Below are 26,782 nucleotides of genomic sequence, written 5' to 3'. Positions count from 1 at the left end.
GTTACAATTCCATGTTTTAATTAGTTACAGCCTTTCTTAATACTTTTTTGTCCTCCAGTGGTTCTCCTGCAAGTTTCGGCCATTACTTCGAAGGTAGGAGCAGTAACTATATTAACCGTTACGGTGGAGGAACGTGTAACCGAAAACAGTTACAGTGGAGATATGCGTAACTGAAAACAATTAAGGTGGAGGATCGTTGGACCATGACAGTTTAGCGAACGATCCCCTCCTTCTAGCACCAAATGATATGTCTAGTGAGAACGGTTGAGTCGCAACGACGAAAGAGAATGCTCCGATGATCAATAATGGCTTCGGGTACGGTGGCGATGAGTCTTCTGTGGTGGAACGAAAGATGTTTGCACACACGTTAGCACTTCGACGAAAAGTCTTAGGAGAGTTGTGAAAAGTGTTGTGTACCTTGGGGGTGCAGCAAGTTCACCCTTATATAGGCGTAATATTGCATACGTGTAGCCGTGTGAGTGGTCCAGAACTATATATATATATATATAGTAGAAAACAAAAAACAAGTGATAACAAATACAACTGGCGTATAAAAAAAAAAGATACAATTGGCATATGTAAATAATTGTTTCGAACCTTCAAAAAATAAAATAATTATCTCAAAAAAAAAATTGAGATAATAGAGTAAAGAGAATTAAGGTTACGAAGAAAAAAAAAAGTAAACAGAATTAAAAGTTAGAAATACACTTGATAGGGTTTCTTCCTCCGCCCGAAGGATTTTTTACTTTCAACAACTGCGTCATTCTGATGAATATCTCTCCTCCGCCCAAAGTGGCGGGGCTGCTGGCAATCCTCCCTGAGGAACTTATTATGGAAGTCCTATCGTTCATTGAAGTGAAATATCTGATGCGGATGAAGTGTGTCTGCAAGTCTTGGGAAACCCTAATCTCTGATCCAGTCTTCGTTAAAATGCACCTTAAGAAGAAATATACACGAATAACACACCTCGCAATTCTCGCAGACAAGGCTAAAGGTTCGGGAGACTGTAGGGCAGTACCCATCTTTCGTTTGATGGAGACTACTTCGAATTTCATCGTCCTTACTGATCCTTGCTACCCATTCAATTACAAGGACGCCGGTGGTATTGTTGGTTCATGCAATGGTTTGGTCTGTTTGCGTGGTTTGTCTTTTGCTGCTGGGATTATCGAGGAATCGTTCTGTTTCTGGAACCCTGCCACAAGGTTTGCATCTGAAACATTAGTGTCTTTCCGCTCATATCAGAAAGAGCATAGTTTTTGCAATTTTGCATTTGGTTATGATGATTCAACAGACACTTACAAGGTGGTGGTGTTATGTTTGAAAAGGAATGGCGACCTTATTACATCCACGGTACGAGTTTTTGCTTTGGGTGATAATGTTTGGAGAGATATTGATTGTTTTCCTGTGGTATTGGTGCATTATCGTTATTGTTATTTTGCAAAGGACGGCGTTTATTTGAATAATAGCATTAACTGGTTTGTCAGGCACAGTTATTATTGTCATGTGGAGAATCTTACAGTTGAAAAATTTGTAATTATCTCGCTTGATTTGAGGAAAGAGACATATAAACAATTGTTGCTTCCTCAATTTTGTCATGAAGAGCTACATGATCCTCCATTTCATACTCCTAATCTTGTTGTGTTGATGGATTGTCTTTGTCTTTATTATGATTTCAAGGGAACCTATGTTGTCATATGGCAAATGAAGGAATTTGGAGTTGAAGAATCTTGGATTCAATTCCTTAAAATTAGTTATCTGGATCTTCAAGTGGATTATAAATTTCGTGAGTTGAACTACAGTTATAATCCTGAATTTATTGTAAACCCATTGTGTGTTTCTCATAATGGTGATACAGTGATGTTTGCAATCAACCGCGAAGACCAAGCAATTGTTTATAATTTGAGAGATAATAGAGTGAAGAGAATTAAAAGTACCAATAAAATTTGGTGGTTCGATGCCAAGGGATATGTTGAAAGCTTGGTATCGATCGACTTCTTGAAAGTAAGTTTTGTTCGATTATTTACTTGTTTGAATTTGTGTTAGTTTGTGTATGGTTTACAATGAATTATATTGTGTGATAACAGCTATGTATTTGCTTTGTTTCCACTGTTTTCTATAATAGTCATTTTTCCCTTAAATTTATTTACTTTGTATTTCGATTTTATTTACTGATCTAAATTTGAGCTGTTATGTGTATGTCCATGATACTATATTGGTAAAAAAATTGTAAGCTCATGCCATAACTATAAATAGTTGAGAATGCTAGATTGCAGTCTTCAATTCCTATACACATGCACATAAATGCTTCCAACTTTTTTGGCTGATATAAATTGATAGTATACAATTAAACTACAGAGAATAAATTCGAGTTTAAATATAGATTGTTTGATCTTGATCTAATTAACCACTATCCATGTTCTAAACGTGTGAATGCGAGAAATCAATTTAGAGTTTTTAGAGTTTTAATCAATTTAATTTGTTACTTTTTGGACCAGGCAGGATCACCATAAGCTGAAGCAACTTTGTGTTTCATCTACTCCTCCCAATAAGCAAAGACACTGATCATGCTCATACAAAGAGGACTGATCAATTGTTAAAGCACTGAAGCAAGAAGTCTGCTTATCCTTTTAATTGTTTATCTTGATTTACATTACACATGTTTCTTGGTACATTCATAGGTTGTTTCCTAGGAATCGCAAGGTTAACATAAAAACATTAGAATTGATACATTTACTTTGGTTTCTGATTAATTTTATTATGCAAAATAAAATTAACTTGACAGTAGGGCTTAAAGACAAAGTGAGTCTGCAATTATGAGATATGATCTCGGCAACTGATAGCGGACAGAAGAGAGTTTAGAGGAAATGGAAGAAGTGTGGTTAGCCGTTGTAGTTGATGCTTCCGCAAAGGGCTGGCTAATAGAAGAACAAAGTGTGGTTCCTTACAAATATATTTACCTTGTAATTGAAGGTGACCAACCTAGCAATATGACATTGCCAATTGAGAGGTATTTTACGGACAAATATCCACATCCTTTACGGACAAATCTTAATCCCTAATTTTGGTGAAGGTGAAACTAATAATTTTTTTTTTTCTAATTTATTTTTCTCTGTATATCATCAATTAGAAATACTGCGAATGGAAACCAAATACATATTTGGTATAGGCAACAATACATCGAAATAATCCTCTGAGATACTTTTACTTATGACGATACAAAAATGGTTAAAACTCTACAAATATTAACTATTTTAAGCTCAAATCAGTCTTCAGTTACTTGATTAATGATATTTCTACTATTGTTGCTAACATACCGTCTCAATAATTGCAATCCCAAAAGTGTTCATGTAATACTAAAAATTGTATGTTAAGACATGTCTGATGAGTGATAAGACATCAACATATGTGATTATATTCAATTACTTTACTTTTCCAAATTATATGTAGTGTCTTCAGTGACTTTCATTTCCTCTTGAACTTGAACTTTGATATCTAGTATTGAGCCAATTGTCCTTAGTGACTTTTGTGTCCGGTATCCCTGACGCAGGGAGATGTTTTCTGCACATTTTACAAACTATAAGATGGAGTTCATTAAGCGACAAGCGAATGTGGCGGCTCATGCGTTAGCACGAGAAGCCATTTCTTTAGCTAGTCCCACTATTTATTATGTTATCCCAAGTTGTATTGAATCTATTATTATTAATGAAATGTTATAAGCACCTTTCTCTCAAAAAAAATAAAAAATCTTGAACGCCAAGTTGGAGATTGGAATAACCCAAAAAGAAGATAAAATCAATTCCTTAAATTAGGGATGCAAATGGGTATTACCAATTCACCTGCCACTCACTTTGTAATATAAAAATAATATTTATGTCTGCTTTATTATATCCTTGCGGGTATTCGCTAGTCGAGTTGTATCCGCAGGTACAAATTTTGTTGACATCCCAATTTGAAAATAGTTTACTAGATCATTAGGGTTTCCAGGATCATCATTATTATTAAACACATTTATGAATGGCAAAAACAGAAGTAAAACATTATTGAAAAACTGCTAATGATACATATAGAAGCCAGGATATCACATTCAAAATTTCAAATACCTCTGTCTCTGTAGCTAAAGATCTTTTTTTTCTTTCTTTTCAAATACCTCTTGAAATGCACCATAGACAGAAAACGAAAACTACTAAAATGTAGTTCATTGGACCCTTAGCTATTTATTTATGTGCCTTGTTTGATCGAATTGTTGCACATACCATCTAAAAAAAAAAGATTGACATCTCTAGAAAATATTATACCTGTATAAAAATGGTATTGAAATTCATGATTTTGATCCAACTCAAATAACAACCCGTGAACTATATCACTATCTAATGACATAACTTTGTATCTAATAGTTTGGCTATAAAAATTATTTACAAAAGACATTTGGCAGATGTAAGTGACCCTGCCTGAAAAGTTAAGGTTTGGTTGTTGTTGTATGCACAAAGACAAGCTAAGGAGAACAAACTCTCAATGGTATAGTTGATCAAGCTTGCCAAAGTTATATATCTCTTTCATGAACTCAATAGTTAGAGAAGGATTAGAATATGAATATGATTATGAAAAAAATGCAAATAGAGGATACCATATTATCTGGATAATATTTGAATCTTCAATGCTATGCAATTTTCAATATTTAACTTAAATGTTTTCAATACTGAATAATGAACCAATGCATATCAATGCAAATATGATGGTGATATACCACTTATTCAAAAGAACGTAAATTACAATGTCGATTCATTGGAGATGATGTATATGGAGTACATATACGTTCCAAGACTGCCACAGAACATTTATCCCAACTCTGTGCATTCAAATTGGGAAGGAAACTCTTTCATAATTTAAATAAATGATCAGGGAGTTGAATGGAGTGAAGCATATAATGTGGAGTTGGGGATGATGGCTATGTACTACCAAGAGGCGTAATACAAAAGTGAGGGGTTGGAGGAACTGTTCATGGTAATTAATCAAAAGACATCAATGTAAGTTCAAAGTGCAACCTAAGAGGGCGGGGTGAATTAGGTTTTCGGAGTTTTTAGGATTATTTTTGTGAGTTTAGGGTTCTTAATATTTTTTCGGAAAATTATGTTGAAGTTATGAACGAAAGCGGAAAAATAAAGAGAGTAGGGAAGAGAAAAATGGACACAAAATTATAGTGGTTATCCTTCAAACCTAAGGGTACATCTACTCCCTTCACACCCCGTGAAAGAATTCCACTAAGTAAGAATGTTTGTTACAGGCAACCTTAACCTAAGGTCCTTAACAATATTTCTGTACACACCAAGATAACACCCCAATATCTTTACAACAATTCTCACCAACAATGATGATAAACTTTTTACAGAAGTAATGAAGAATAAAATGTATGGTTGTATCTTTGATCAATATCACTCTAACACAAAATTTAATGGTCAGAAAACTTTTTATGACAGTTAAAGTATGAACAAAGTTTTCCAACAAGATAATGAGAGTTTTAGAATTCAAATGATATTAAAAATGTTAATTGAGATTATGAAGGTTGTTTTAAAAATTACTTAGCTATCAATTGATTTTATAGAGGCTGAAAACATGTTTACGAACCAATGCTACCTATTAAAAAGGGTCCCTATTGAACAGAAACATGTTTATGAAGTGGTAATTTTTGAAGTTGTTTGTAATTTGTTGTTAGTCCCACATCGCTCAAGTTCTCAAGTTGTTGAGTGTATACATATGTTTGAGTACCCTCATCGTTTTAACTAACTTTTGGTATGAGATATGATCACATTTTCATGGTATCAGAGCCTCCCAAAGATCAATTGGGTCACTTGCTATTAGGTTTTCATTATCGGGCCAGCAACCATTTATGTCCACGAACCAAGCCCAATAGTGCTGATTGTGAGGGGGTGTGTAAAAGTGTCCCACATCATAAAAAATATGGCATGAACATGTGTTTATGAATGAGGGCAATCCTTACCTCACAAGCCGGTTTTGTGGGGTTGTGTTAGAGCCAACCACAATTTCAAAGAATAAACGAGGGCAATCCGCATCTCACAAGCCGGTTTTGTGGGGTTGTTGTAGACCCAACCACAATTTCTAAGATGGTACCAATGCCTGGTTCAACGAAGGGTACGACCTGCTCTTGTGTTAAAAGTCTTCTTGACAACGTGTTCTGCTGTCCGGTTTCGTTGCGAAAAAAGTAGCAACAACGGTACAACCAAGAATTTGTGGATGAAAAGAGCTTCCTCTGAAGGGGGAAACACAATGAATTGATAAACTCACACTTGAGGGGGAGTTTGTGTAAAAGTGTGAGTTATATGTCCCACATAGGATTGAAAAGTGGAATAAGAACACTTTATAAGAGAGAGGACCTATAAACCTATAGCCTTAAGGTTTTGGGTAAGAATGTGGCGTCTCTTTCACTTGTATGGTTGTTTTGGCCTTGATGTCGAGTGTACCCCTGGCCCCACTTGTGACCCAACAATGGTATCAGAGCCGGGTTAAGGATTACAATATGGGAATTGGACCCAGGTCCACGCTAGGCGTGAGGGTGGTTGTTGAAGTTGTTTGTAGTTTATTGTTAGTCCCACATCGCTCAGGTTCCCGGGTTGTTGAGCATATAAATATGTTTGAGTACCCTCATCTTTTGAGCTAACTTTTGGGATGAGATCCAATCAGATTTAATAGTAACCAGATATCACATAGGAGGGGTTTAACCGGTTACACTATAACTATAACTTTATTAAGGGGTTTAACCGGTTACACTATAACTTTATTAAGGGGTTTAACCGGTTACACTATAACTATAACTTTATTAACGTTAATAAAAAAATTTCAAAAAACTCAAGCCATAGGGTTTTTAACTAATTTTAACTGATTACACTAACATTAATAAAAGGGTTTAACCGGTTACACTATAACTATAACTTTATTAACGTTAATAAAAAAATTTCAAAAAACTCAAGCCATAGGGTTTTTAACTAATTTTAACTGATTACACTAACATTAATAAAAAAGTTAATAAATTTTCAAAAAACTCAAGCCATAGGGTTTTTAACTGATTACACTATAACATTAATAAAAAAAAATTCAAAAATTCAAGTAGGTAACCGATTACGATGTTAGGGTGTAACCGGTTACACCATGTTAAAAATATTTTTCAAGAGGTTTTTGTGCATTGCTTTATATGGGGACTTAGAAAAATGTTAGTAATAAGTTCGTAAATGATTTATGAGCATTCTAATTTCCAAGTTTAAGGGGTTTAACCGGTTACACTATAACTATAACTTTATTAACGTTAATAAAAAAATTTCAAAAAACTCAAGCCATAGGGTTTTTAACTGATTTTAACTGATTACACTAACATTAATAAAAAAGTTAATAAATTTTCAAAAAACTCAAGCCATAGGGTTTTTAACTGATTACACTATAACATTAATAAAAAAAAATTCAAAAATTCAAGTAGGTAATCGATTACGATGTTAGGGTGTAACCGGTTACACCATGTTAAAAATATTTTTCAAGAGGTTTTTGTGCATTGCTTCATATGGGGACTTAGAAAAATGTTAGTAATAAGTTCGTAAATGATTTATGAGCATTCTAATTTCCAAGTCTTGTTCAATGTTAAAAATGATAGTTTTAAGGATAAGGACCATACTTACAAAACTAGAAGTATGGTCTTTATCACAAGCAATATTTTTATACAGACTGGTTTTCCTTGCAACAGAATTCAGGCCGAATAGTTAGAATTTTGTATGAATTTCGTAAATTATTCTATAAATGAAATTAAAACAAAAGTGCAATGTAAACATGATGCACTCATCATACATAGTAGGAAGTCAGAAGAAATTCAATGGTAAGGACATCATATTATACACCACTCGGTCAGAAACAAAATAAAGTGCAATGTATATGATTCAATAAAATTTCCCTTCAACAACAGATATAGTATTCAATAGCAATTCATAAGGACCTCATATTATACACCACTTGGAGAACAGGAAAATGAAAATAAGAATGAATTGTGGCGTTTGAGTCTTTTAGTTAGGTTGTTAGTTATATTTTTGTTTATTTAGTTAGTTTAGTTGTCTTTTCTGTTATTTATTCTTTTAATTTGTTTTGCAGTTTTATTCTCATGTAAGTAATAGAATGGGATCTGTGTCTAGGTTACCTGACAAAAAAAAAGGGATATGTGTATTGTATGAATCCACTTTCTTCTTAAGTAAATATCCAGAGACCTAACTATGTGTTGTGAATTCGACAAAAAACACACACTAATATACTTAAATGTTTAAAGAATGTATAACTGACAACCAATAATGAAAAGAATTGCAAGCAATAACAACAGTGCCTAGTTGAACCACTATCGAAACAAAAAACAAGAGAGTAGAGAATAGAGAACAAAAAAAATGATATTTGCTCATCCAGTTTGACTCAAATTTGACCTATATCTGGAGGTCAAATTCAAGGGCAAACTTTAATGTCTATCTTTTCCCGAATTTCTTACTGTGACCAAGAGACTAATTAGGGTGTGTTTGGATTGAGGGTTTAGGAGGGGAAGGGAGGGGAGGGTTTACTTTTCATTTTTAAATTGCGGACACTATGAAATGTTTTTTAAAAAGTTAACATATTAACATGATAAACGATCATATAATACTTCAATCACACTTAATTTATTTTAGAAAAACATGTTATATAGTCTGTAATTTAAAAAAGAAAAACAAACCTTCCCCTCCCTTCCCCTCTTAAACCCTCAATCCAAACATTCACTACCTAAAGTGTTTACAATTGTTTCCCAACCCTAAAATCTATCCCGAAAAGGAACCCAACCCTTAGCCTTTAATTTCCTAAGAATCTCTTTTAGTAATTACTATATTCACACAAGTTTCATATCACTCTTTCATTTTCTCATGTGTTTCCTATGTGTTTTCCATCTCATGAATCCCTCCACATAAGCCACCAACCCTTTCACAAGAGTTTCTTCTGTTGGTTCCCAGAAATTCAATTTTTTTCACACCGAAAACCCTAAAACTCATGCCTTCTATTTATTGGGATGCAATTCATTGGTATCATTGATGGATCACTTTATTACTATTAAAGTAAGAAATGGTCCTGAGAAAATATTCACTTTCTCATTGATAGAAAATACCGAAGAAAATATTCATGTCCAGATGAAGAAGGTTCTAGATACATTATACACAACGATCCTGAAACAAATGAATGAGTCTAAACTAGATAGGTGTTATACAAGAAGCCAAAATAAAATATTCACCTGTAATTTTCCCTAGGAATCCATATGATGAAATCAAGATATGGATGTGATTCAGTGGTATCATTGATGGACAATTTTATGGTGGATAGTTGCTCATTATTGGAGTAGAACTTGCTTTGCAGGGAGCCATGTTAACCTCATATCAACCTTCACAAATTGAAGATGGTGTTAATGTGGATGTTCCTTTGGTCTCCACTAATGCAAGTCTTACTCAAAATAATGAGAATCAAAATCAAAAGAAGACTCGTCTCCAATATACCGAGAATCCCTAATCGTGTATCTATATCAACATGAATAAAACTACTCCTAATTTTAAAGTTGATGATGAATTAACTTTCAGATTAGTCATATATTGAGATGTCATCTTTACCATAAATTCATAAGCTAGTCCCTTACTAGTTCTTATAACGTTGCGCTTATTGTGCTTAAACTTGTTAATCCGTCAACAAGGATACCAATTAGTCAAACCAATTCTTTGAACAAAGGAAAAAATATATATAAAGATTCTAATTATGCTCCAACTCCAAAAGGTTACAGAATCAAAAGAGATTCTTTTCTACCTAGAAATTTTCCATTCCTGACATTGAGTATAACTCCACATTTGGATCAAATAACAACAAGAAGTTTGCCTAGTAAAACTCCAACAACTAAACAACATGCAAGAGTTAACCAAACAGGTGAAGGTTAGTCATCTCATAATAAAACACTAAAATTTTGATTCCAAAACAATGTGAAATAATTAACCAAGTAAGTACTTATTTTTCGTCTACTTTAATAAATGTATAATTCATAGTAGGTTAATTCTTTTACATTGTTCAACATTTGGAATTTTAGCGTTCTAATTAGTTGACAAACTCACACCTACTTGACTAACCCTTCCATGTGGTTTAATTGTTGGAGTTTTACTAGGAAAACTTCTTGTTGTTGTGAGATCATAATGTGCAGTTATACTCACTATCGAGCATAGAAAATTTCTAGCTAGAAAAGAATCTCTTTTGGTTCCATAACATTTTGGAGTTGGAGACGAATAATATTTAGATATATCTTTTCCTTTATCACGAAAATTGATTTGATTTACTGGAATTCCTGCTGATGGATGAACAAGTTTAAGCACAATAGACACAACTTAATCAGAGCTAGTAAGGGACCAAGCATATGAATTTATGGTGAAGCCGTGAAGGTGACATCTCAATATATGAGTAATATGAAAGTAACTCGTCGTTAACTTCAATCCGGGAATAAGTCTTCTTTTGTGATTCTTTTTCTGATTTTGATTCTTGTTATTTTGAGTAAGACTGACATTGGTGGGGACCAGAGGAACATTCACATTAACATCGTCTTCAATTTTTGAAGGTTGATATGAGGTTAAGATGGTTCCCCGCAAAGTAAGTCCATTTCCTACTCCAGTAGGAGCATTAAGGGAGGAGTATATCCTCAACATTAGTCTCTAGAATATGTTTTTTTTTAGTTAGTCTTTATTTACTACGTGTAACTAAACCCTAATTGAGTTGGGTTCTATGATGAGCCTCTATTTTTAGCTAAAAAATATTGAAGAAATATCATTTCTCTCGTTATCAATTATGACCGGTGCATATCAATAGATGGAGCAGGGTTGGATCGGTTGTTATGAATAGTAAGTTTTCGTACTATTATTTTCCGTACTAAGTTTTCGTACTAAATAGTTAAAAAAAATGCCCTGTTTCCCATTGCACATACACATATTTTTCGTCCTAAATAGTTAAAAAATGCCCTGTTTAAAAAATAAGTCACTTTGCACATACACGTATTTTCCGTTCAGACTATTTTTCTTCACTTACTTTGTCCGATTCATTTATTTACTTCCACACTGTTTTTTTTTTTGACAAAAACAAAACGATATACATTCATTTAAATTGATATATGGTACATCAGATACAAACATCACTAAAAACGTAAAGGGTGAAACTGCGAACAAACTCACAACACCTAAGTTATATGGCATACAACGGAAAAATGCCTACAAATAATATGATAAAATCTAAATCACCAAAATACTTATGCTTTCAGATCTGCGACGTTGATGCCCGGATTATTGATTGAATTTGTAATTTACTGATGTTGATCTTTCAATAGGAATTAAACGATCACCGCGACAGACGCGAAATCAAACGCCACACAAGACGACGAACAACACAACGCCGCACTTAGACGACGAAATCACAAAAGGAAAAAGTTGATATATGTGAAAACCACTTATTTAGATTGAAAGAAAAGGAAAAAAAGATGTAGAGTGGTGATTCTAGGTCACAAAATGACCTAAAATCATCCCTCCTCGATGGATGAAGGAAAAAGAAAGTTGAGAGAGAAGTTGGAGTTTCTCTCACTAGAAAACTAGGTTCGACAATTTTTTTTAATGCAATATTAATTACATTTTTTTTAATTATACAATCCAATTAATATTAATTTCATCTCATCCAACTTGTAGGACGGAGGGAGTACTTATTAAGACCTCCGCCCTTAATAATAAGAATTTTTGACCAAATCTTGGGAATTAAGCAAGTTGGTAATAATCTTAAGCTTATTTGTAATTTCTAATATTTTACAATTTTATTCTTTAAGAGGGAGTTAGTTTATGTTTTCAACATAATATTTATTTTTGATTGAAGAAAAAGATGTGAAATAAGTAAGGGTTTGTTGGTAAGAAATTAATGTGGCTGAAAATAGCAAATGAATCTTATAAAAAGGACAAATTATTTTCTCACAAAAGAGTGTTATAATTAGAGACGAAGAGAGTATTATAGTCAGAGATTCAAAAAGATCAAGCATGATTTTAGTCCAATAAAACAAAAGGTAACTGTCAAAAATAATTCTCAAACTAGTTGAATTGCATTGGAAATCGACATTGTAAATAATATGTCATTGAATTGTGTTTCATAAAGAATCTTAATTTAATTAACAATGTGTAACTGAGAGCCTCCATTGTAATTAATATATGTGACAAAGGTGCATTGAGACATAAGTTGCATTGGTAATCTACATTATATTAATACGTGTATTAGAGACTTGCTTTACATCGGGAACTTACATTGTAATTACCAATGTGTTTGTTTAATAGACACTAAAACATGTGTTGCCTCAACAACCTGCATTGTAATTAATACTCCCTCCTTCCCGAAATGTAAGTAAAAAAAAAACTCACTTTCTTTGTCCCAAAATGTAAGCTAAAAAAGACAAACTTTTATCCTATTTAATCTTTATTTAAAAAAAAACCATATTTTCCAAGAAAAACCTTTTCTTATTCTCATGAAATTAAATGTAAATTACATTCAATTTTCCCTCTCCTCCATTTTCTCCAAAATCAATAGCCAATGAAAATTGCATTTACATCTTTCCATGAAACTTATTTGAAGCAAAACACAAAAAGCTATACTCCAAATTCTTATGTTTTAGTATTCTTAATAAATGTGACTTTTTGTTCTTATAATTCGGGACAGAGGGAGTACGTGTGACTTTGAGACACTAATGCATGCGTTTCATTGGAAACCTGCATTGTAATTAATAACATGACAAAGATGCATTAAGACAAACTACATTGCGTCAGAAACCTCAATTGTTATTTGAAAAAATGTCAGCGATTTTTTCATTGCATCGGAAATCTCCACTGTAATTAATAGTCTGACAAAGGTGCATTAAGACATTCATTGCATTGAAAACCTCTATTTCAATGTGATCGACAATAAGAACCACCGACTATTTTTACATGGCCACTAACTTGTTTAATCACAATTTCGAGCTCTTCCTGATCAACTCTTAGCACATGCTTTCTATATAGCATTTTTGTTTCCCTACTTACTTGTCAATCATTTTTTTTCACAACACCCTTTAGCTTGTAGTACCCTTAATTTCTCTGCAGTACTTTGCTCAGAACCTTGACAACAATTCCTTCATTCCACCAATAACCCTTTCTAAATTTTCATAATTCTACTGTTTCATTGACATAATTATGATATTCTTATTGTTGTTGAAGTAAAATATGAATGAATTATCCCCTGAAGTAAAATATGAACGCATTGTCACATTGAATTATATATGTAAGGGTCAGAGTTTGAATTCCGTGTCCTCTCTTATTCACTTTAAGAGATGAATTTCTTGCCACTAGGCTACTTAACAAAAAAACTTATGAATGATTTGTTTACCATGATAATTAGGGTCTGTCCCAATAATTTTTAATAATAAACTAGGCTTAAAATGAGTTTTAATATATGAGGTTTATTGTATTCATATGATAAGGTCTTTTGGTTTATAAAACCTATTGAAAAACAATTTTTTTTGTTGATTGACCAAAAGCGGAGGATTGAATAGCCTTACCCTTAGGGAATCTTTGACTATTTAGTGGTATTTCAACATATATACACACACACACATATGTCTCCTGGTTCAATTCCTAACAACTTTTTGTAGCGGATGTAAATTTGTAGATATTTCATACGTGAGAGTTGGCATGCACTCCTCACTTATGTCATTAATCCACATTTCTGAATTGAAACTTCTTATGATTCATTGAGAGTTGCAAAAAGCATTGCTTTCTGATGTTCTTATTCATTATTATTTGAAATTTGAACTTATAAAATAACTACCTAATCATATATATGAGAAATAACTCAAACTTCATTTCCACTCCACCACAAAATATGCTTTCATTTGGTCTGACAACTCTAATGGTTTCCAATTTTGTTACCTGGCATCTGAAACAGTAGGGCGTGGATATCACTACCATCTATTGGTCTTAGATTTTCCATCTTCATCTTCTCGAAAAAATCAAATTTCTTGTCTGGTTGGCTTATAACAACTTCATCCCTACTTTGTCTCAATGCTATTCATCCTTTGCAGAATCCTTTGTTCCAACGACTGCACAACTCAACACTTCTTTAGCATGTTTAGGCTTCACCTCTGGGCTCTAGCGAGTTTTTCTCTAATCTGGATGCTTTAAGTTGGCTCAAGCAAGATCTCACTTCTCATATGCCAACATATTTACCACAGGGGTCTTGGTTCTGGAGAAACAAAAATCTAAGTGCTTCTCTAATATCACGATCTCTTCCTACCATAGATTATAGTTTTTTTCGCTTCGAGAAACAAAAATCTAAGTGGTTCTCTAATATCAAGGTCTCTGCCTACCATAGATTATAGTTATTTTCGCTTCGAGAAACAAAAATCTAAGTGCTTCTCTAATATCAAGATCTCTGCCACACCAACAAATTCCTAACACCATCGCCAATGCTCACTCTCACCAACTGAAACCACCAGTCATCACCACCGTAAGACCTTAAAATTGTACGCCTCACAACCTCCTCATCACCACAGACCACCACGCAAGTCTGCACATCAAAACCCCATCATCACCTCCTCATCACCACCCAGAAAACCAGATCCTCACCACCACCCTTATCACCAACACCCCAGAACCACCAACAGACATGAACAACATCAAGAGGAAGATTGCAGGTTAAAACCAAGCACCCGGATCGGAAAATAACAAGAAAGAGGAGTGAATAGACAAGATGAAGTGTTGTCGGCGATCAAAACAAATCAAAACACCCCTAAAAGATAGAGAACAAACCCTGAAGGGCTGAAGAGGTGGCGCAGAGACTAAGTTTGGTCGCACCACCGCTGTAACACCCATACCAGACGTATCTAGAAAGTCTAGCACGTGCGTTTAATTTAGTACTGGATACATTAAAATATACAACAATAAAAGTTTCGAATGAATATTTATACAACAAATTGCGTTCGTACATACAATAACATAAACATCTCATCCAAACATAGAAAATTACATCCTTGATATCCTTGGCATCTTGTAGCGATACGAGCACGCACTTGTTGATACATCCATCCGACTTCAAGCTTGCATACCAACTTGCTTATCTGAAACAAATAAGGATTGGGATGAGACATAATGTCTCAGTGAGTTCCCCTAAATCCTAGGCTATAGGTAACCTCAGGGGAAACCTACGGTCACCACGTGTCTACATTACAACCTGACGGTTGATTATACGTGTGTGGTCATGTTTCCTAGATGGTAGTGCATGCTAAACCCGTCTTAGGTTTATCTTACTTGTTATAGGTTTCACTTCCTATTCGTGTCATGGCGGCCGAGGGGAACCTAAAACCGCATTGCCAAAGATACACTCTACGTATCGAGGCCTACTCATAACATAATCATGACACGATTCTAAACCAGACGATTAGGGGAAATCTAAGATCGTCATCGGTATCATGTTCATAACTTGCTCTATACATAACTTGTACTTGCTTGTAGCATCTAATGCTCTTATTCTTAACATGATCTTGCATGAAATCATACTACATGCCATAACATAATCATATTCATATCATACATAAACGTATCTAAGTTCATTCATTAGGTTAGCGTTGGACAAACAATTATTATCTGAGTTCATTTTACGGAGAGTCCCGGGTGGAGTAACCCCGAGTACAATCCCATACATGACCGATGTACGTACATCGGACTCCCTCGGTGTCGTGTGGGTCCCTTGCGGCTTGAACCGTTCCCCTTAGGTCGAGAACCTCCCGTATCCCCCTGGCGTGGATATCAAGAGACACGAGCACCTACGTATTGTTAATTTCAGTGACATGTGGGTCCCTTATGGCTTGAATCGTTCCCCTTAGATCGAGAACCTCTTGTATCCCCCTGATGTGGATAGCAAGAGACATTCCACCTACTTATTAGTCATGGTCTTGTCGTATACGTACTTAAACATATTCATACTTGCTTGCTTATTACCTCGGACCCTTGAGTCGATCCGATTAGCGGTAATCTTAAACTTATTCGTGCTTGTACGTTCCTAATCATGGTGGAGAGATTAACTAATTAAACCACACCTATCATGCTTGTAATCTTATTCTTAATCATGTGAGAAGATATACTTCGCGTCCTATCATTCTAGGAAATCATGCTAATTTGCTAGTTCTCGACGACTATGTCGAGGCTCTAGTTTTCCCTTACTTTATGGATAACTTACTACCCACTTCATGACTTGTTTCTCTCATATGCCATGCCTTACTAACATGCCTAATACTTGCTTTCATTGCCATCACTTAGGACCTTGTTTTGAGGGGTTTACATTTATAAAAGACTGCACAAAAGATCCGGAACGAAAATCACCAAATCTGCCAGAACGAGCAAGCAATGCCAAGAGACATCACTTGCTCGCCATGGCGAGTAACATTTCTGGGGAGGCGAGCAACTGCTCGCCATGGCGAGTAGGAGGCAAGCAGACCCTCCTGTTCGACCTTCTAGCTTGCTGTGGCGAGTAATAGCTCGCCGTGGCGAGTAGTGACAGTCCAGAACCCCTAAAACTGGTATTTTTGACCCAAAAACCTCAATTCAAGTGTCCCTAAGTGTTTTGAAACATATTTGATCATAGAAAACTTGTAAAACATTCATTTGGCAAGTTTAAACATGTTTTGTAAGCATGGCAAGAAAAGGGGCAACTATCACAATACATATTCCTAGACTTTTCATAGTTTTTATAATAAACTAACATGGCATAAACATGATCCCAAAGGGTAGGAAAACTAGCTATGGAACTCACCTAAAGATTAGTACTTGATTCCCAAGCTTTCAAGCATCATCATCATCACTTCACATCCTCAAACTTTATTTCTTGATCTTGTCCATCAATTCCATGGTACATGCTTCAACATAAGCTCCCAAAGTCCTAGCCTCTTTAACAATCACCAACCCTAGCTCCCATATTTACATCTCATGAGAAACAAAGTGAAGAGGGAGGTTGATCCAAACCCTAGAACATATAAATCCTTTCAAAGAATATCCAATCTTGGTAGAGGTTGAAACTAAACCCTTCTTGATGGAACTTCAAGCATAAACCTTCACTTGATCCATTACCAAACCAAACCCTAACTCTTGATTCTCTTCTCTAAGAAGAAGTAGAGAAATCAACAAATCCAAGCTTCTAAGAGTTTAGGAGATCAAGAGAGAACAAGATTGGTTCACTAGCCATGGTGGGAAGAAGTTTTAGAAGATTTGGTGAAGAGGGAAGAGATAGGCGTGGGAGAAGGGAAGAGAGAAGGAAGAAAAATGTTTTTCCCAACTTAGAGAGAGAAAGAGATGAGGATAATGGGATATTTTTGCCCCAAAACCAAATAAATATCCCTTCCTCGTGAAATTACCATATTGCCCTTGCCTCAAGCGTGTTATAAACGACTCTAATACTTCTCCTGTAAAAAGCTGACATCTCATAAAATATTTCCATTAACTCACTTTCCATGAATTACATTCATCTGACACGGTCAACAGGTAATATTCCGATACTGTTAGGCGGGATATTACATTCTACCCCCCTTAAAAAAAAATTTGTCCTCGAAATTTAGAGATCACTTACTGATCATCATGATAAAATCTTACCATCTTTGGTCTGAGCCATACATTTTCTATTCATACATCATCAAGAAGTTCATCATTGCTTGTGCTTCATTTTGTTTCTTGATTCATATACATAAGTATATAGCTTTCTCGATCTTATAATCACTTAAACTCTGAGTTATCTTAGTGCATCATGATTTTGGACATTCAATGCTAAACATAGACTCATTGTTTTGGATTGTATCTTACCCGCTTAACATGAACCATTCATGAAGATATCTTATCATAGACTTGAACACTCAGGATTTGCCTTTTAACTGGAATCTTATCGGAAACCAGGTTTGCCCTGTAGTGCTTACATGCAACATAAAACATATTTTCATGCATACATGATCTTTCTTACCGCACTTTGCAAATTATGCCTCTTACATATATTACTCATATAGACGATTCCACGAATCTCTTAACGAGTCTTAAGAATTCTTTCGATCTTATTGCAATCTTATTGCATCTTATCGCACTCGTACTAAGGGGTAACTCATATTGCTTGACATGAAGATGTGAAATTAACAATACCGTTCATCTAACACTTAACCATCAACCTCGTGGTCCACATGCTCTTTAAACTTTCTAGTAAATCTACTTGCATATACATCAAACATTCTTAACATACTTCCGTGTATCCTGTAGGATATGGGCTTCACACGAACATTGTCGTTTCCATAACATGTGCATACTTTTAAGTGCCGTTTCTTGTTAAATGATAACGATACGTGTTCCATATTCTTGCTTTAAGAAATTTTCTAAACTTTGGTATACGGGTTCGTGGAACGAATAAACATATGGCTAAAAAGAATTATCATTTCAAAACTGAGTCCATAATGATACTACAGGACCACAGGACGAGTCTTTATATTTTGAAAGGTTTTAACAACTCGCCCCAAACTTGCACACAACAATTTGGTCCTGAAGCTTGTACGTCTTAAGTGAGGTTACTAAAACCGTATCTCATCAGTTTCGAAAATGTATAATTCTGTGAGTTTAAAATAAACATCGTTCCCAAGTTCCTTAATACCAATCTTAGCTTTTAAAAGTTATAAAACCATGGCTTGACATATCTTAACAAGTATCGTTTTCACTCAACAAGTATTGCATACAAGAGTATGAATCTCATTACACATCACTCAAAAGTTACTTCTCTATCATGATTACATGCTTGACTTCGAAGATAAATTCCTCCCTTGTCTAACCAATATACATACTCGCAATTCCGCTGCGCCACTCTGATTCCCACCGGTTGGCTTAAATCATTACTCTAATCCGTTAGAGCAATTGAGACTTCAATTCATGCTTATCACTTGAATACCTACTTCTTGAGATCTTCCATATTGCAACCATTATCACAACCTTACTCTTGTCTTGTAAATTCAAAACTCGTGATAACTTATCTTATACTCATAATACTTGACTTGGGGGTGAACTTGAACATATCTTTCTTAAACATTTAACCTTTTCATTCTCGCATACTTTATTTTGCTTAATCATACCAATGCTTGCTAGTTGATTTTTTATTTTTTTTTAAAGAAAACTTCGTAAACTAGCGCACGGGTCATTGACGTTGATAATTTTCTACTTTATGTATAAATATTGAGTTTAGGCCCCGGTTGTTACTCTAAAATCATAGAACGAGTTGATAACACATACGTGTCATCAAGTCTAGATTTTTAATGAGTCTAGCTCGCTCTACGAGTATCGTAGCAAACCGGTTCCTAAAAAAATCTCGTGAATTTTCAAAATGTCAACTTCAATCACCCATACGCGTAAATCTTTCTAAAATTAATTAAACTTTATGATTCAACATCATATCGAGCCTTAGCAAGTCTATTAAGCAAAACATAGGTTCGAGAGATACGCCATAATTTCACATAATCCATGAACCTTGCAATTTCTCATAACTTTGCATCCCTTTAGCTTCTTACTTCATACCTCATGCATAAACATCGACGACTTTCCTTCTTAATGCCGAAACTTTTATACTCTTGATTTTGGCTTGTTCTTGACTCTTGATACATTAACCTCCATAGCTACCTTAAAACGTATCGATTTCGTTGATGGTTGCCCATGTCTTTTCCTTTAAAAATATTAGGGTATGATATGCATTCGTTACTTGATGTCATAAAAGATTTTCTTTACATAAAAGTTTATTGTGAAGACATCTCACCAATAGTCATTGCAAACCATAGGAACGAAATGGTAGGTTTCATAAAAACGGAAAGTTTCATCCCGGGCTTTCTATTGGTGAGCTTCTCCAACTCTATTTTTTTAGAAACATTCTTTGCATGAAATTCTTATTCTCAGGTATCCAATGCACATCATTTATTCCTATCATTGTGAAATATTTTATAACATATGCATGGCAATCCTCAACCTTTTTCGATACAGTTCTTGGCACGTCGGAAATCAATGTCTTAATCCTGATAACATAAATCTTTCTCTTGGATCCTTAACTTTATTTACATATTGCTATTCCTGAGAACCTGCTGACTCCATCAACACATGTCGACTTCTCACTACCTTGTAACCTTGTTCTGACATTCCAGAATATCACAAACCTGTTCCAACAACAACTCTTACCGAATCTTTCGGTCATGATTATATATATACATATATCCAATTTCTTCATTTTCGGGTACATGAAGGATCACTAACATCTTACCCGACATTGTCGGAACGTCCCTTCTTAACATGCCTTACATTCCCGTAGGATTCACACTTGTACCTGATTAGTTCACCGGCCACCTTTTGGCACGATAAAACTTCTTCATCACATACTTCGTTCCTCCTGGGTCCTATTCAGCTCTCAGGCATCCATTCTAATCGTTGAATGCTAAATTGAGTTGATCAGGCCCAACTAACAACAACAACAACTAGAACATTTACCCGGAACCCAATGGTTCCACTTCCTTTGTTGTAATTTAATGACCCAAGGCACGGTCTGAATCGACCTGCTCTGATACCAAATGTAACACCCATACCAGACGTATCTAGAAAGTCTAGCACGTGCGTTTAATTTAGTACTGGATACATTAAAATATACAACAATAAAAGTTTCGAATGAATATTTATACAACAAATTGCGTTCGTACATACAATAACATAAACATCTCATCCAAACATAGAAAATTACATCCTTGATATCCTTGGCATCTTGTAGCGATACGAGCACGCACTTGTTGATACATCCATCTGGCTTAAAGCTTGCATACCAACTTGCTTATCTGAAACAAATAAGGATTGGGATGAGACATAATGTCTCAGTGAGTTCCCCTAAATCCTAGGCTATAGGTAACCTCAGGGGAAACCTACGGTCACCACGTGTCTATATTACAACCTGACGGTTGATTATACGTGTGTGGTCATGTTTCCTAGACGGTAGTGCATGCTAAACCCGTCTTAGGTTTATCTTACTTGTTATTGGTTTCACTTCCTATTCGTGTCATGGCGACCGAGGAGAACCTAAAACCGCATTGCCAAAGATACACTCTACGTATCGAGGCCTACTCATAACATAATCATGACATGATTCTAAACCGGACGATTAGGGGAAACCTAAGATCGTCATCGGTATCATGTTCATAACTTGCTCTATACATAACTTGTACTTGCTTGTAGCATCTAATGCTCTTATTCTTAACATGATCTTGCATGAAATCATCCTACATGCCATAACATAATCATATTCATATCATACATAAACGTATCTAAGTTCATTGATTAGGTTAGCGTTGAACAAACAATAATTATCTGAGTTCATTTTACGGAGAGTCCCGGGTGGAGTAACCCCGAGTACAATCCCATACATGACCGATGTACGTACATCGGACTCCCTCGATGTTGTGCGGGTCCCTTGCGGCTTGAACCGTTCCCCTTAGGTCGAGAACCTCCTGTATCCCCCTGGCGTGGATATCAAGAGACACGAGCACCTAAGTCTTGTTAATTTCAGTGACATGCGGGTCCCTTACGGCTTGAATCGTTCCCCTTAGATCGAGAACCTCTTGTATCCCCCTGATGTGGATAGCAAGAGACATGCCACCTACTTATTAGTCATGGTCTTGTCGTATACGTACTTAAACATATTCATACTTGCTTGCTTATTACCTCGGACCCTTGAGTCGATCCGATTAGCGGTAATCTTAAACTTATTCATGCTTGTACGTTCCTAATCATGGTGGAGAGATTAACTAATTAAACCACACCTATCATGCTTGTAATCTTATTCTTAATCATGTGTGAAGATATACTTCGCGTCCTATCATTCTAGGAAATCATGCTAATTTGCTAGTTCTCGACGACTATGTCGAGGCTCTAGTTTTCCCTTACTTTATGGATAACTTACTACCCACTTCATGACTTGTTTCTCTCATATGCCATGCCTTACTAACATGCCTAATACTTGCTTTCATTGCCATCACTTAGGACCTTGTTTTGAGGGGTTTACATTTATAAAAGACTGCACAAAAGATCCGGAACGAAAATCACCAAATCTGCCAGAACGAGCAAGCAATGCCAAGAGACATCACTTGCTCGCCATGGTGAGTAACATTTCTGGGGAGGCGAGCAACTGCTCGCCATGGCGAGTAGGAGGCAAGAAGACCCCCCTGTTCGACCTTCTAGCTTGCTGTGGCGAGTAATAGCTTGCCGTGGCGAGTAGTGACAGTCCAGAACCCCTAAAACTGGTATTTTTGACCCAAAAACCTCAATTCAAGTGTCCCTAAGTGTTTTGAAACATATTTGATCATAGAAAACTTGTAAAACATTCATTTGGCAAGTTTAAACATGTTTTGTAAGCATGGCAAGAAAAGGGGCAACTATCACAATACATATTCCTAGACTTTTCATAGTTTTTATAATAAACTAACATGGCATAAACATGATCCCAAAGGGTAGGAAAACTAGCTATGGAACTCACCTAAAGATTAGTACTTGATTCCCAAGATTTCAAGCATCATCATCATCACTTCACATCCTCAAACTTTATTTCTTGATCTTGTCCATCAATTCCATGGTACATGCTTCAACATAAGCTCCCAAAGTCCTAGCCTCTTTAACAATCACCAACCCTAGCTCCCATATTTACATCTCATGAGAAACAAAGTGAAGAGGGAGGTTGATCCAAACCCTAGAACATATAAATCCTTTCAAAGAATATCCAATCTTGGTAGAGGTTGAAACTAAACCCTTCTTGATGGAACTTCAAGCATAAACCTTCACTTGATCCATTATCACACCAAACCCTAACTCTTGATTCTCTTCTCTAAGAAGAAGTAGAGAAATCAACAAATCCAAGCTTCTAAGAGTTTAGGAGATCAAGAGAGAACAAGATTGGTTCACTAGCCATGGTGGGAAGAAGTTTTAGAAGATTTGGTGAAGAGGGAAGAGATAGGCGTGGGAGAAGGGAAGAGAGAAGGAAGAGAAATGTTTTTCCCAACTTAGAGAGAGAAAGAGATGAGGATAATGGGATATTTTTGCCCCAAAACCAAATAAATATCCCTTCCTCGTGAAATTACCATATTGCCCTTGCCTCAAGCGTGTTATAAACGACTCTAATACTTCTCCCGTAAAAAGCTGACATCTCATAAAATATTTCCATTAACTCACTTTCCATGAATTACATTCATCTAACACGGTCAACGGGTAATATTCCAATACTGTTAGGCGGGATATTACAACCGCTTCCTGTGGTCTACATCTGAGCGGCTGATTTTAACAAAAACTTATTTATCCTTAACTTTCCTATCAATATCCACAAGTCTCAAAAATTTTATTTTTTTTATCAATTGTCAAAAATTTAATTAACATCTATTGGCTTTGCTTTCGTGTCATGTTTCTACCATATTGACTCTAGTAAGATAAAATGAATAATCATACCCCTCGTCGTCGTCGTATATTTATGTGTCATTTATGATTTATTACTAATCTTTATATTGTTCTCAAGAAATCTATTATGTTTAACTTGAATGCATTCAATATCAACAGTTAAATCAATAAAGTCGGGGTAATCTAGGAACCCCTCTTCAACAAAAATTGCCCAACTCTGTCCATAGATTTTTTTTTTGGCAAGAACTCTATCCATAGATATGTGCTTGAATATATTTTTATGTCATGCCAATAATTTTTGACAATATAATTCATCATTCAATGCCAATAACAAACAATTATATAGATTGTCACACATAATAATTCAACTGGTTTCAACAATATTTAAATTTAAAAAGAAATGAAATCCATCATATTTATAGAAACAAAAACAAAACAACTAGATTTGTTCAATGAGAAAAAATATCTAAATTCAATTGACCAACCATCCAACAAAATCATCCTGTTTAATTCCATATAAGTTTTAAAAACATCTCGAAATATCTTTCACCTTCATCTCCAAATAGCAATTCCCTTGAGCATTTTGTAGACTTTGATAACTTAATCTCCAAATCAATTATTGTCCTGCAAAAAATTTCATATATAAGCACATCTATGATAAAACTTATATTGTTGTAAAATAAAGTTTAGATTTTCTAGGTCCAGTGAACTCAAAGACACAATTCATTCAATGATATAAACTTAAATTCTTCCCTTACAACACCGTTGTTGTATGTAAAATAATTACAAGTACAAACCAAGTATAATTATTAAGATGTAATTTGTTTTACCTGCATATACCTTCTTAACATCTCTGAATTTTGTTGATCATCTCAAAAGCGAAGAACACCCTTTCCTTTGCTACTGTTTCCTTTCTTCTGACCTAAATTTTTGATATAAACCACAATAATTGATAAATGTGAGTAACCTTGAAACCCTCTTAGCAGTCAAAGAAATCAAATTATCAGTATAAACATGCTTATAGGATTGTATCATTAATCTCTGCTAAATATTTGTTTCCATAATTACATGAATAACAACAATTGGATCAAAAAAATTTAGTTGCTATTGCACAACCTTTTCAGTTTCATTTTTCGTAGAAATGTCTTTTTACTTGTGTTTTAATTCAGTGATGATTAATATAACTACTTGTTTGTTAATTCTTTCATTGTTCTGCAAAAAGAATTTTAGGGTTCTTATTATGAGAAGACAAACCTTGTTTACTTGGCCGACTTGTTTTTGCTATTAGTTCTTCAGGTGGTCTTATACTCCCTGCTAGGGATGGAAAATTACTTAGTTGAAAAGGATCTTTGTTGATTCTGTGACCCGTTGGAGTGGGAGCTGAATTTAAATCGATGGATACACCTTTTCCTTTGTTTGAAGTATTAGTTTGATTAACATGTTGAAGCAGAACTGGTTCAAATTTGTCAAAATATTGTAAAAGATCAGGCATTTTATCTGAAGGTGATGACATCTCAAAATATGAGTAATCTTGAGAAAAATCATCATCCACTTCCAACTTAGGAATCTTTTTCTTGGTGTTCATATCGATACATGCTTCTGAGTTTCGAGTATTTTGTGTAAGATTGACATTTGCAGGTACCAAAGGAACATTCATATTAACATCGCCTTGAATTAGTGAAGATTGATTAGAGCTCAACATGGAACCCCGCAAACGCAAAGTAACACCATCTCCTTTTCTAATTGTGAGCAAGTATCCACCAGGAATTATTCCATCAATGACACCTGTGAATTCTGTTCCTACCCTGACTTCTTCATGTGGATTCCTCGGGGGAATTACCGGTGTATCATTGTTATGGTTGTGATGTTTCCCTTGTAGTCCACTCATTGTTCTTTTATCTCTGTATTAACATAAATTATTTGTCATTCACTTGATGTTCTATTTGAAAGAATGAACTGCCCTAGCACTATATTTAGCAAATTGAAGGGTCATAAAATTGAACGCAATCATAACCTAGACAAATACACATCACCAAACTATATTTCCAGAATTGGTAAAACAAGAAAATGTTTGAAAGAAAAATATTTGATGCTAGGAAGTAGTCACACATACATGAATATTAACGTATATGATATATGGAGACTTGAATGTAAAATAAATAGTTGAAACACGCCCTTGTTATTATTTCTGACTGTTTGCAGGTTGATGCATATAATACAAGTATGGAGAAGGAAAAAAAAAAATAAAGAATACAAACACAAAGTTTAAAACATAAGAAGACTATCAAATTCCTTCAAAAAAAAAGACTATCAAATAATTTTTTAGAAGAACGGGAAGGGCTAGTGTGTTAGTTTGGGACTTTGGAGTGTGCTACTATCAAGGTTGATTCTTTCGTGTGTCAATTTCAATGACCTAGTTTGGCTTCTTTATAAAAATAAAAATAAAAAAAACAAGATTGGAACCTGATGCCTTTCTTGTTTATGAATAGAAGTGACCTATTAGTTCATTCATGGGCTAAAAGTGATATCCAAACTGCAAGTTATAAAAACTAGAGAGGATCTAAGTTCATGTGTGATATAATGCCTTTCTTGTTTATGAATAGAAGTGACCTATTAGTTCATTCATGGGCTAAAAGTGATATCCAAACTGCAAGTTATATAAACTAGAGAGGATCTAAGTTCATGTGTGATATAAGAAGTTGTTCTTTTATAAAATTAATGGTTTTGTGAAATTAAAACATTTAACACTATTTGATTTGAATCTTTAGAAGATCATATCCTTTTCATTCATTATTGTCTCCATATCTAGATGTCCACCGATAAATTTATCGAGTGACTATAAAGGTGCAAAAGGTAGAAGAACATCATAACTCATGGCTAATATAGGAAGATACCCCTTAAAACACTTCAAGAATTTTGCAAACATAAAAATTTATCAAATATTATTGAGTTATTTAATTTTTCATCAATAAACATTTAACAAAACATAAAACAAATATGCATCTTGAAAGATTATATCCTCTCTTGTCTCTACTGTATTTGCACCTAGAGGCCAGCTCTTAGATTCATCCATTGATTAAGAACTCAAAGCTCCTAAGAATTAATTGAAAGAATCCAAGAGTTGATCGTTGTCTGCAAATGCACTAAAACAAAAAGAGGATCCAATTTGATGTTGGAAACATAAGAAGCTACATCTTTAAAAAAATTAAGAAAAGTGTAACAATTGCTTA

General features: G+C 34.8%; 2 protein-coding genes across 2 annotated transcripts; one reads left to right on the top strand and one right to left on the bottom strand.

Moving 5' to 3' along the window:
• Positions 1-562: 562 nt before the first annotated feature.
• Positions 563-3,059, top strand: LOC146905830 (F-box/kelch-repeat protein At3g23880-like). Its single transcript, XM_085728651.1, has 2 exons — positions 563-2,001; positions 2,841-3,059. Exons 1-2 carry the CDS (start codon positions 769-771, stop codon positions 3,057-3,059), a joined length of 1,452 nt encoding a protein of 483 aa, XP_085584777.1. The 5' UTR covers positions 563-768.
• A 21,365-nt stretch (positions 3,060-24,424) lies between these two features.
• On the bottom strand, positions 24,425-25,440 carry LOC146905829 (uncharacterized). The gene is made up of 2 exons (XM_085725570.1): positions 24,807-25,440; positions 24,425-24,474 (listed from the first exon to the last, which is right to left on the bottom strand). The coding sequence occupies exons 1-2, from the start codon at positions 25,438-25,440 to the stop codon at positions 24,425-24,427; spliced, it is 684 nt and encodes a 227-aa protein (XP_085581696.1).
• Between the last annotated feature and the right edge of the window lie 1,342 nt (positions 25,441-26,782).

The sequence above is a fragment of the Medicago sativa genome, chromosome 7 (assembly GCF_051527215.1).
Source record: "Medicago sativa cultivar Bolivia chromosome 7, Bolivia_mono, whole genome shotgun sequence".
NCBI lineage: Eukaryota > Viridiplantae > Streptophyta > Magnoliopsida > Fabales > Fabaceae > Medicago > Medicago sativa.
The sequence above is the reverse complement of the archived record's forward strand: the minus strand, read 5'-3'. Positions and strand labels throughout refer to the sequence as shown.

What these genes read in the sequence shown, in the direction of transcription:
- LOC146905829 (XM_085725570.1), bottom strand. Translation starts at nt 25,440, where the DNA reads ATGAGTGGACTACAAGGGAAACATCACAACCATAACAATGATACACCG. An exon ending in AAGTCGGCCAAGTAAACAAG is followed by an intron (nt 24,475 to 24,806) that starts GTTTGTCTTCTC and finishes TCAAAAATTTAG; the next exon opens with GTCAGAAGAAAGGAAACAGT.
- LOC146905830 (XM_085728651.1), top strand. Translation starts at nt 769, where the DNA reads ATGAATATCTCTCCTCCGCCCAAAGTGGCGGGGCTGCTGGCAATCCTC. An exon ending in TATCGATCGACTTCTTGAAA is followed by an intron (nt 2,002 to 2,840) that starts GTAAGTTTTGTT and finishes GGCAACTGATAG; the next exon opens with CGGACAGAAGAGAGTTTAGA.